The 12,803-nt window shown below is 42.5% G+C and overlaps 1 protein-coding gene across 1 annotated transcript in view; it reads right to left on the bottom strand.

Moving 5' to 3' along the window:
• Positions 1 to 12,803, bottom strand: part of CCDC85C (coiled-coil domain containing 85C) — a 115,566-nt gene that overhangs the window by 25,177 nt on the left and 77,586 nt on the right. The window contains exon 3 of the mRNA XM_082058853.1: positions 3,998 to 4,102. Coding sequence (XP_081914979.1) covers positions 3,998 to 4,102 — 105 coding nt within the window. The remainder of the gene's footprint in view (positions 1 to 3,997; positions 4,103 to 12,803) is intronic.

The following is a 12,803-nucleotide window of genomic DNA, read 5'->3' as shown; positions in this document are numbered from 1 at the left end:
TGGCTGGATCACATTTAATGGTGTTTACACCAATGTGGATAAATGGTTCCTCCAGGCACCTGGCTTATGAGCTTCTCAAGGTGAAGGTACCTCCAACCACAGGGACATGAGCAGCCCTGAGGCCACCTTCCTGTGCCGGGGTGCTGAAATGTGCCTGAGGCACAGCCACAGGGCAGCGGACAGAAACATGAAGGTCTACAGGGACCACATGCCCATGTGGGCAGCCAGAATACTCAAGAAAGCCAAAGGGAGCAGAGAAAAATCAGAGATGCAAGTTCTAGGCCATTCCTCAGCTACCACATTCATCCTCTGCTGTGCTACAGGGCCTCAACTGCTCCAGAAGTCAGCAGCTGAGGTTCCACCTCTTAGAAAATGAATTGCTGAACCACGACTATTAGTATCAAAATAAGAATATTACTGCTGTGGATGAGGAATTTCCACCATACTTTCTCCGCATGTCAGAAATGTAGCTCAGCAATCATTAGATGTAACCAAAGGTTAAGCACTGTGTAGAGTGGCTTTACAGAGAGCCAGAGACCTGAGAGCTGACACCAAGTGTGGACAACTCCACCTTCCAGTCTTCACTTCATTAATGCTGGAGAAAGCCCAGGAGAGAAACAAATGAACTCTCCAGCAACACTATACTGTTCCAAAAATTAAACACCACCTTTAGTGTCCACCCCAGAGGATCCTGGAGCACTTAGTGATAAAGAACTGCCTGAAAACCATGCCATGGAATGAGTGATTGCCCACCCAATTCCTGCAAAAGAACTACTGAGGCACAGCAAGGTGAAAAGAAGGTACATAGTTTGTGGGATAAGAGTCTCTCTATGGTGGTAGGCACGGCTCCCAGTCCTGATTCACAGCACTGCAGTGACAAGGCTTCTCCTCCCCCTGCAATCCCAGTTGCCCAAAACAGACGTTATTCTCCCAGAACTCTCAGTGTTACTGAAATGCAATTTCCACCTCACTAACCAGAGGTGAGACCATACGACCAGGCAATCCAGACTCCTTGGACAATGCCAACAAATAAAACTGAAAGTCCGTAACTCCTACCTAGTATAGTTAAACTCCAGAAAAGCTCTGAGCTTGAAGAGTTTCCAGGACAGACTGGGCATCACCTTCTCTGTGCACTCCTGCCAAACATCTGAGACTCCTCCAACAGCTCCCTGTGTTTAATCAGAAGGTTGCTAATTTGAGTGCAATAACTTATCCCAAGTGCTGCTGCATTCACACAGAGAAGCCATAAAGAGAACACGTGCAGTGCATGAATGCAACATGGGTGAAAAAATTTGTCGTAGCTACCACGGAGAACCAAAGTACTGAAGACACAGGAACAGCTCAGTCTGGCAAATGCAAGTGCATGCTGTCCAAGGGTACTTTGAGATCATTTCCATTGCTGACACCCAGACAGCAGCCTGGCCACTTTGTCTTCAGCCATGCACTGCTTACAGGTACCTCAAAGTCAGCTCCCATGCCTGGGACATCTTCTGACCCAACACTGAGCAGGTCTGGAGGCTGCCAGGAGTGGGAAAGACCAAGCCAGCCCAAACAGCTTGGAGCCTGCCCCTCTCGTCCCAGGGGAATGGCAGGTCCCACAGGGAGCTGCTTGTTGCCACCTCCTCTCATGCCTCACTCAGAATCCCGAAGGACACAGGGAACCTGTGATACATCATGAGATGACTCTGCTTTGTAGTTCCCATGGCTGGGGAGTTTGACCAGCCTGCTATCAGTTCAAGGTAACATACAAGTCACACCTTTCCTTGCAATGGCAAGGGGCTTGTAGGTCAGAACTAATGCCCTGGGACTGCTTTTCCTGGGTATTTGATAACCACTGCAGACCACAGAGCAAATCCACAATTCACCATCTGCATGATGCACCACTGACTAAGCAGTGCACAGACTGCAGTTATGAGCATCTTTCAGTTCTGTGTCTTGAGTGTGCACCGGTGTCCATGATCCAGGATCCATTAGAAACACCAAACTGTTTCATTAACTGAGGTACATCAGGGCCATGGAGAGCTGGAGTGATGCCTACGTGCAAACTGTGTGACAGCAAGGGACATGCTAAGAAACTTCCTCAAAGAGCTGTACCGGCAGTGATGATGATGAAACCCTGAACAGGAGTGACAGCTTTAGAGCTGACACCAATTGTCCATCACTCACCCATGTGAAGCCTGTGCAGGCATGAAGAGGAATTATTTCTCATAAACTCATGCCTGTTGTCAAAAAAAAAAGCTGCAGAGAAAGTCAGTTAAGTCTAACTGTCTACTTTCTAGGAGGTGCCTGAGACATTCAAAGACATCTGCATGAATTTGTGATCTTTATCCTTTGTCTCAACACAGTATATCATGTCAAGCCACAAACCAAGGGGACTTCGGTAGGAATAAGTAAATACATAAGTATCCCAGATGATGTGGATTTGGATCCAAAACTGGTTTTGGTTTTTCTCTATCATCTTCGCGCAAAGAAGGCAGAACACGGCCAGCGTGACAGATGAAGGTGAGTGTCATGCAGCAGCTGGGCCTCTCCATAAACGCCAGATGCCACCTCTCCCTTGCAGAAGGAGGGGAAGCAGGGACAAGCAGCCAGGAAGGGCTCCAGCAGGCAACACCGTCTGCCACCGCCCTCACACAGCCCTGGTGAGCTGCGGGACTGATGCTCAGGCACAGCTCCTCTGCAGAAAGCTGCCGGCCTGACTCACAAGATCAACATAAAATTGTGTGTAGTAGCACTCCTCAGGGCAACCAGCACAGGCTTAGTGAGTGTCCCCTGTGTGGACCCAAGCTTGAGCACAAGGGAAGCAAAGTAAAATCCCCAAAACCATACGGCATTGGCACAGCTAAACATCTCCAGGCCCATATCTCTCTCCCCTTTGTATAAATTCTCCTGACTTTATATATGGGGCACTTTATATATGGGCCATTTTATATATGAGGCACAAAGTGGATATTCAGCCATCATCTTCAATTTCATTTGCATGGTTTTGTTCCCTTTTTTTTTTTTGCTGGAGGGTCTCCATCCATCCTGCAGTTCAGCAGGGATAGAAAGGGGCTGAGCTTTCACACTGGAGTTTTATTTAAGCAAACTTTCCTAAATTACTATTACTCCCTTTTCTACAGCTCTAAGAAGCACAGTAAACCTACAGAATAACCTTTACCCAGGCAGGCAGGCAACATACAACTGGTCCTACAGCACCCGCAGCTCTGCTGACCAGTGCCCTGGACACAGAGCAGAAGACGCGGGGTGGCAGCAAGGTCTTTGCTCATGTTCACAACACTTGCGCCCCACTCACAGCAGGTCTCCCTGGCTACATCTGCACTTTTCCTGCAATCTGGAAAACACTGTCACCAAGCAAACGTAGAGTCTCAGGTAGTCAGGCAAACATCTGATAGACAATCACCCGGCAGTGCCTGCCACACCAGTGCTGGAGGAACCCTGGCAGAGCAGCACCATATCCATCTTCACAAGAGGCTTTAATCAAGATTCTTCTGTTGTTTGAGAAGAAGGAACGCAGGCAAATCTTATGAAACATAAACCTCATCTGGGATACAGAAAATCCTGCAATGAAAGTGCTAATAACTTAATTGCTAAGGCAATCCTGACCACACACTGCCAGACACTTGGCAAACCATTTTTTGCCTCATCCGTGACCAGCTTTTTGACAGCAGCCAGACAGTTCATTTACAAAGAAGGAGCTGCAGGTATAGCAAGATTCACCCTTGCTTTCAAAGGTGCACAACAGTGACCGTCAGTTAACTGAAAAACCTATGCCAAGAAGCTGATGATCCAAACTCAGGTAAAGATCAATGTTCCCAGAGGCTCCCCATCCTCCCAACAGCTGCAGGCTCCAGCTGCACATTTACACCACCAGTTCAGGGTGAATTCTCAGCTGGGAGAGCTCCCCCATCATCTCCACATGCCCCCCCTCCAGCCATGCCCACTTTTGGGGAAACCCGTGGCTCTGTCTCTATATAGGTAAGGAAATGTCTCTTACGTTTTGTAGGGTGTCTTGATACTGTGGCAGCGAGGAGAGCTGTGACTCGGAGTGGTACGGGGACAACCCTTTCCTCAGAGTCCTCAGGTCCCCTGTGCTGGACTGCTGCAAAGACAATGACAGAAAACAGGACAGTCCATATTAATGAGAAGAAGCAAAGCTGTGCCCCTCCTGCTCTGCTGGCTTTTCCCATGACTGTTTCTGTCCCATGACCTGTTCCCATTACTGCTCCCTGCAACAACAGTGACAGTAAGCATTGTAATAAAATACTTTTTCCATGCTCACACCTGGAGAAAACATTTTCAAGTTGGAGGTCAACCATTCAAGGTCTACTCCATTAAGTGATAGAGCAAGAAGGCATTTTTACTTTACCTGATTTCCTACATCTTCAGTAAAAACATTTGTTAAGATGCAGATGAAAAAACACTTTTAAGATTTCAGATTAAATCAAAATCAGCAAAATAAATCAACCAGGAGGCATTTTCCAAACTATTTTTAAAAACAGCACAGGCTATTCCAATCACCTGCATGAGGAAAGCAATGAGAGTTTGTAAACTGTGCTACTGCGATTCACCTAATCTTGCAAAATGTGTGTGACAGGAACAGTTTCTTATTTAGTTATAAAGTTGCATGCACCCACAGGTCTTAAACAAAGTCAAATGAATAAAAGTAGTCAATATGACACCAGAAACCAGACAAATGCAATCAATAGTATATGCTCAAAGGGAGAAGCAGCACTGCCTGTCAAGAGTACTTAATAATCTCCCTGGGACAAAGTTTCTGCCTCATGTTATTAGTTCTCTCTCCCTCTCTGTGATTCTGAAATGGGACAGTCCTAGAATGAGTTTTTCCTTTATAAAAGTGCACCCATAAAAAGCCAATACACAAGTAGCCAAAATCAAAGGTCTGGGAGAAGAGTATATTTTTTATTCCTGATAAACACCCTCATTAACTTTTCATATTTTTAAGAGTTGCAAGCAGTGCGCTATCCTCTATTTTAAAGCTATAAAATCATGACCTTTTAGATTTTTATGCTCCATTAAGACTTTTGACTTGCATTTGCTGCAGAAATGGCGTTTTCTACTTCAAAAGAACCAAAGAAAAGCCACTGGTGCAATAAAATTTAACAGGAAAACTCATAAATCAGCTCAACTGTATATAAAAACCCCTCAGCAACCCCAAAGACCTGACCATGACCGAGACTTTGGGAACTGTGGCTGTGCATAGATCTCTGGAAATATGGAAAGTTGATTTCTATTGCTTGCTTCCATTTAGCAGAGAAGAATTGGTGGATTCAGAGTGGATACATACTTTTCTGTCAGTGTCAGAAACATTTTCTTGTAGCTACATGACCTATTTTAGGACACATTCGGCTTTGGTTTAATTCCAAAATGTTGTTTTCTTAGGTTAAAACATCTAATGTGACCCAGTGCTTTCACAACCATTCTGGCACACTCACCCTATCACCTTTCCTTTTACAAGCTGTGAAGAGAAGGGCAGTTTTCAAGAAAGCCACCATAAGAAATGGATAATAGTCCTGTATCACCCAATCTGCTGGGACCTGCTGTGCCTCACGTGGAGTCAAGTGATACAGGATGACTTCAGCATCTTGGATGCCTGAGATTCCCTTGAATTTACAAGGTGGCAACAGAGAAGATCATGGCTTATATTTTTTTCACATTTCACAACAGAGAGTCAGAGACAGAAAGATCTGAAGGAGATAACTCCCTCTGAAGCCAAAGAGTGACTGCTGAAAAACTGAATTTCCTCCACCATGCCTGGGAGGTATATACTTTCAAAGGAAGGTTAGCAGATCACAAAGGATGGTGATGAGAAGAATCTTAGTTCATTGGCATTGTCCCAGGCATGTGACATGTAGAGGTCTCTTGGTGGTTATCCTGAAACTATTTGACCCTGTCTGGTTACACGTCCACTGCCCTGCTGCGTGCAACCTCTTCTTCACTATTGTATGTACATGGGGAGACAGCGACCTCCTGGAGAGGCCCCAACACTCCTTCAGTTTGTCAGCTCAGGAGCTCATGTACCCTTCCCTGAAAGGGTTGTCAGGCATGGGAACAGGCTGCCCAGGGAAGTGCTGGAGTCACCATCCCTGTAGGTGTTTAGAAGGTGTTTAGACAACATTCTTAGGGACATGGTTTAGTGCTAAAGTTAGGTTAGGTTATGGTTGGACTCGATGATCCTGAGGGTCTCTTCCAACTGAAATGATTCTATGATTCTACGATTCTATGATTCTGACATCTGTGATGAACGGGCACTTGCGCAGGTGAGGGAAAAGCAGAATGAAACAGCAGAGTGAAAATGTGAGGTTGTAGCTTTGTGCTGGAGACACCAGAGGTGACAGATCTCCTCAAAGGATCTGCTCCAGAAGGACACGCGCTGCCTTGCCACTGCTTAGAGGCTCTTGATTGCTCAGATTTTGCAAACTTCTGTGACTTACAAGATGCCACATGGTTACAGAGCACCAGGAATGTAAAAACAGGCATGAGAGACATTTTGTGGACATTTGTTTGCCTCTCTGAAACCTGTTCTCCTGCCCCCAAATCTGAATGGGTTGGTCTACATTAGACAGCATGTGTTTCACCACTCTACAGCTTGTCCTCATAGAAAGTCAAAATGTCTCACCCACTGAAGGAAGGCAACCAGACCTACGTATAGTCAACACACAACATCATCCTGCTGTACCTAAAAGTACACTAGTTTAAATTAATTTAATTTAACTGCCCTAAGCTCCTGCCTGGAGCAAGAGTCTGAATTAATTTCAATTTGGCTTAAATTGGTTGAAATTGTGTTGGTAAATATACAGATACAGTCAAAACTCTGCTCTAATAAGTGTTTATAATGGATTAGTTCTATTGTTTTTTTTAAGCAAATCCCATTTAAGACAGTGCACTTGCGTGTGACAAAACTATTGTTAGGTTGTTTCAATGACTGCTGATTATGAATCTGACCTAATGCATTCAATTTGATGGAAAGATTCCCACTGAGTTCAATGAACATCAAAACAAGCTCCTAATTAAAGAAAGGAAAAAGAAAAAAAATAAATAAAAGCAAAAGAAAAAGAAAAAAAAAGACAAAACATCTAACAAATAAAAATGCTGAACAGAGACCTATCCAGAAGAGGAATGAGGTGTTTGAGACAAGAATCTTCATCTGCCCTTATTTATAACACATCCATGCTGGAGATGGCCAAAGAACCACTTTTTCCTACAGCTGTCAGCCATAAAGCCAGTCCCTTTCATGAGCACTCCACTCAATGAAATATTCCTTCTATATTTTCTAGAATTTGTTTCAAAATGTTCTTACTCTAATTATTTTTACAACAGCCTACCAGTCACATTTCTGCACTATTTATTTTCCTTGCACTAAAAGCAAATGTGTATTTCTTCACCATAGAAGGAAAACTGCTTTTTCTTCCTTTTTTAAATTAAAATGGTGCAGTGACATGTATTCATCAGACCTCCCTAAACATTTAGGCATTCATTGGGCTTTGCTATCAGTATTAGAGCTAACCAGGAAAAGAAAGTGAATCCCTCATTAAAAAGCAATATGACTAATGATGCATCAGAATGAGTAGCCATTACTCCACTTAAACCTAAATTAAAAATCCTGATATTTGCATTGTCGATTCACTCGCAAAATGAAATCTCTTATTACCTTACCCAATTTTCATTACTGAGATGTAAGTGGATCCCAAATTGCTTTTCTAGTAGGATGGCATTTTAAAAGTACAATCCCTGATCATCTCTGTTCATCATCATTGTTGGAGATTATCTCAATTAATGGGCAGCATGTCTATAATAAATTACCCTTCAGGTAAAATCACTTCACATTTCTGGAGTTTCAAGGAATTTATCAGCAAAATCATTTTCATCTGAACTGAAACTCCATGGGTGAGTGCTCTTCGGGTTGAACTTTCATTGGGAATGTTTTCTAAACTGAGGAGCAGAGAGAGAAGGAGGGACACAGAAAAGGAGACCAAGAGAGAGCAGAGGAGACTATTCATAGTCAGCCTTTGCTCGACCTCATCAAATTTACAACCTGCGTAACTGGATATACACTTTGTCCCAGCAAACGGCAACAACTGGCCATTAACTACTCTGGAGTAGCTCGTGATCTTCTACTGTGAATTTTTTTCAAACACTAGTTTCATCCAAATATTGGAGGGAAAGGGAAGGGGAAGGGGAAGGGGAAGGGGAAGGGGAAGGGGAAGGGGAAAGGGAAAGGGGGAAAAAAATAAAAAGAAAAGGAAAAAAAAGGAAAAAGGAAAAAGGAAAAAGGAAAAAGGAAAAAGGAAAAAGGAAAAAGGAAAAAGGAAAAAGGAAAAAGGAAAAAGGAAAAAGGAAAAAGGAAAAAGGAAAAAGGAGAGGATCCCCTGACTTTCACAGTAGTATGAAAGTGCAAGACTTCCCCTAGGTCTAACTCAGCATCACTCTACATGGTGTTGCCTCCCTTTACCAGACAATGAGCACAGGGACAAGACTGCAGACCCACAACCTTCACCTTCAGCCTAACCTGCGGTACACACTGCCAGTGCTGCCAGTGCTCCCTCAGACACAATAATTCTTCATTATCTGGAAACAATGACATGACATTTATTGTTAAATTTTTCAACTAGGCAGAACTTGAAGCGACCCCAGAAGATGCTGCTCTTGGACTAAAGCCCGAGATCTTTGTCAGCCCTATTATGAAAGAAATGGACCAAGACATGTTCCTCCTGGCAGGGAAGGGAGCTTTGCCTACTTTTATGAGCAAGAAACAAATAGGACCAACAAGTCAGGGTTTTAGGAAAAATGGACTGCAAATCCAACCTTTTAGCTGTCTGGAAAACAAAAGGAATTTGATTATTAACATAGGTGGAAAATGGTATTTTCCATAAAAAAATGATGCATTGTTTTAAATACTTTAGATAGAAATTAAAGCCTTGGTGCTTACCAAAGCCTAAAATTACATATTAAAAAAGAAAAAAATCAACAAACACTTGCTCCTATCAAAGCTTTCTATCCTACTAGCAGGGAGAAGAAATGGTGGCCTCTGACTTTTTGACCCGATATGCTGAGTGATTCAATTTGAAAATAACACAAATAACACAGGAAGATGGATGGTGTTTGTGGTATTTTAAGGTCAAAGTACTAAGAAGAAACATTTATTTTCCTTTCTGTTTCTGTCCAGTAAAGTCAGATCAGTACAGTGGCCATGTTGAACCAACTGTGAAGATAAAGTGTTGAAAACTTATAGACAATTTAGACAAATTACAGTTTCTGTTACTCTTCAGCGTTACTTCTGCTGGAAGGGAGAAAAAAGAAGACAAGGATTTAATTCAAAGTCACTTTGATGTAACAAAATGGACCATTCTTAACAAAATTAAATACAGAAAGACAGAAGTTTGCTTTACAGGCTTCTCAGCATTTATGAAAGAGATGAGCAAAAAAAACCCAGAACTATTTCAATTAGAATTATGTAGTGAAATGACCGAGGAAAATTAAAAAGCAGCACTGTCAGCATCCAGTAATTCACGAATTAGCATTCAAAACAGGGTTGTTACATAAGTAGCCTTTAATTGAAAACACTATTTTCTCCTTTCACACAAATTGTAACAGCTGAAGGCTGAACAGAGGTTAAAAAAAAAAAAGATAATCATAAATGATCTGTTTGACCCTGTGCTCTGTGGAAATATTAAAAGCCTTTATAAAGAGTCACAGCTTTCCTTCTCCCCATGGGCTGCGGCATCACCTCGGAGCAATTCGGGTGTCTACATGTGGGCATCCTGTGCCCGAGCACATCCAAGGCACCTGCGGAGGTTTGGCAGAGCCCCACCTCCTGCTGGTGCAGGGCAGGAGGGATGGCCCTGGTGGCACCTGAGGATTAGGGCCAAGCACCTGAGATGCTGCTCTTACCACTTCTTCATAATCCAGTTGTGACCTCCTGCATTGTGAAAGCTTCCCCTCTCCTGGTCCACATGCCATTTTAATTTAAAAAAAAAAAAGCACCAAAAACAACAAGCACCAATTCAAAGGCCAGGAGTTCTACAAAGCCCCTTCTGTTTACCTCTGGGGTGTCCCTTTATAATGGGATGGAAAAATGTAATATCCAGAATGAAGAGGAGAATCAAGCAAACGTGAGTCAGCAACAGCAGACTTCCCAGAGGACTGTCATTTCAGAGGCTTTATAATAATCAGCTTCATTTTCCTACAATGCAGACCCCCTGGCACTAAGCTCAAGAGACAGCAGATTACACACCGCACCATTTAAATTTATTAATATTATATCTGCTATTCAACATAACATTAGAAGAAATTATGTATCTTAACATGAAATGTAACTAGATGGAAAGGAATACAGTGACAAATTCAATATTGGTAATAGAAGATACCCTTATTGACACCAATTCAGAAGATTTTCTTTGGACAAATGAATATGCCACACCATCACCCAGCCCTCAGAGACACAAGCAATTTCCATTTTTTTAGTGGCTACTCCATCCTCTTACAAAGCACAGAATTTCCTCCAGCTGTCATTTAAATATCAGGGTGAACCTGGTCCTTAGAAAATGGGCAAGGGCATCGCATCCTGACCATGTAAGCTCATAAGGATTTGGGCTTATGATTTGGGTAATTTCTATGTGAAGGAAAAATAAATCTGTAACAAAAAAATTTCATTCTTACTTCATATTCTAGTTTTACTCATAAATCTTGGATGTCTCTGCTGAGACCTTGGCTTTTGATTATACATAGTTGTGAAGAGAAAAAGGAGGAAGGTTTTATTTCAGTTCACTGGGTCAGGCTGCCTTCATCTCTATGGACTATTTGTATTGCCCATTACTTGAATTACTTGCCTGTCACTGTAATATAAATTCTTAAACCTACCGGCAAGAATTTTCTAAACCATAATTGTTCCAGTAATTGAAACTGCTTCAATTTTGACACTCAACAACCCATTGTTTGCAACTGGGTAATTAAACTGAAGGTTTAGTTCAAAGTCTTTTCCTGTTATTTCCTGCTGCAATTTAGCTAAAAGTACTAACTGCTCTTCAGGTAGGTAAATGGATTTGATTTGAACTTGGTCAAAACTCAGATGTTACTAACCAATGTCTTTTGCAAAAGTACAGGAGGGAAATAAAAATAACTAGGAGCACATTTAATACATTCAGATGATTAAAAAATGGAAATCACCAACATTAGCATGGGAAAGAACAAATAATCAGAGCCCCAAACAACCAGCAGCAATATTAAAAGGTAGCCCCCAGATCCAAGAAGCTGTTTGTGGATGCATTAGCTCTCTCTACCTTACTGAAATTTCGTGGCAAGCTGTTGCAGTGAGCCAGCTAGAAGGGAACAGAAGAACATTATATGTTTGGGAACTTCACAGAAAAAAGTTATTTTATCGTCTTGGAAAAAAAATCTATCACAGATGACCAAAATAAGCTGGTCTTACATGCAGCACTTGACAAGATAATATTATTATTTGAACTTCAACCTCTTTTCCCATATTAATGAATGAAGTCTTGCAGAACGCATTATTATCTGCACAAACATTAACATCTTACTATCCCAATTTAGAGCATGGTGACCCATCATCACCTTACTCTTACTCACAGTTACAGATATTTTACCATACCCACAGAGCTCAATGGCACTATCAGAATACACCACTCTGTTAGAATGACCTGGCCCAGGGTATCCTTAGTAGGTCCAGCAGAGCAGCGATATTTTGCAGAGGTCAAGCAAAGCAGAAACACATCTCAAATAATGAGAAGGAGATGCTGCAAAGCGCCTGCCTTGCGCAGCTCTCACACAGGCACCAGGGCAATGGCCCTGGCTTCTCCTCACCTCAGCACCACACGTGAGTGGCCCTTTTAGGCAACCCTGTGCCCCAGCAAACATCCCCTACCACACAACCTTGAACAAAGATTTCCTCCTTATCTCATTAATCCATGTTGTAGGGTCTCATGCACCGGGAAGCTGAGGGATGGGCAATTTCACTGTGTGAAGCTAGCAAATAATTGAATTAAGGTTCAGTAATTGCAGTTATCACTACAAGACGTATTCAAGCAAAAATAAGCTCAGCAAAGCACGTATCTGACTTTAAGTATATGTGAAGAGTCCCATTAGCTTCAACAGCATTTATCAGGCAAGCCAGAATTACACACATGAGAGTGCAATAAAAAAACCAACGTATTTGATTTTGAAATAACTCCGCAAATAAGAAAAAAATTGAGGGATGAGATTAAAACTATTTAACATCTTCTATGTCATGTAATAATATGAGCTTTCTGGAATGGGAGAGATTAAATTCCTTTACACTGGTTCATATTCCTGTTGTACACACAGCGCATCCAGGGATCAGTCCTTAGACTGGTGGCAAAGGCTTTAGGGGACGATCTGCCAAGACACCTACTCTCCCAATTCCCTCTCCAGTATTCAGCCAGTAGGTCACAAAGGCAACCTCAGCCAGCTTCATCAGCAAAGCCATTTGCAGTTATTCATATGGAATTGGAAATGGTACAACCCCAAGAATGAGGTGCAAAGCCCTTGTACAGCAACAGCACAGAGAGCTGTGAGGATGCATTTGGATGTTTTGCTGTGGCTGGATCTCAGCCATTTGCAAACAGCGCAGGAAAGAGCATCCCCACTGCCACCTATGCTCCAACTTTCCCCTTATATAATGAGCTGGTGGGGCAAAGCAGCAGATTTCGTCTGGTTGCAATGGTGACAACTGGAATTCTCTATTGTCAGGGGAGCTAACACTTTGGGAAAGGCTTAATAAATAGCAGGAGACAGTCAGTAAG

Source organism: Streptopelia decaocto, assembly GCF_964273445.1.
Source record: "Streptopelia decaocto genome assembly, chromosome: 7".
Lineage (NCBI taxonomy): Eukaryota > Metazoa > Chordata > Aves > Columbiformes > Columbidae > Streptopelia > Streptopelia decaocto.
Note: the sequence above shows the minus strand (reverse complement) of the source record. Positions and strands in the feature narration are given on the sequence as shown.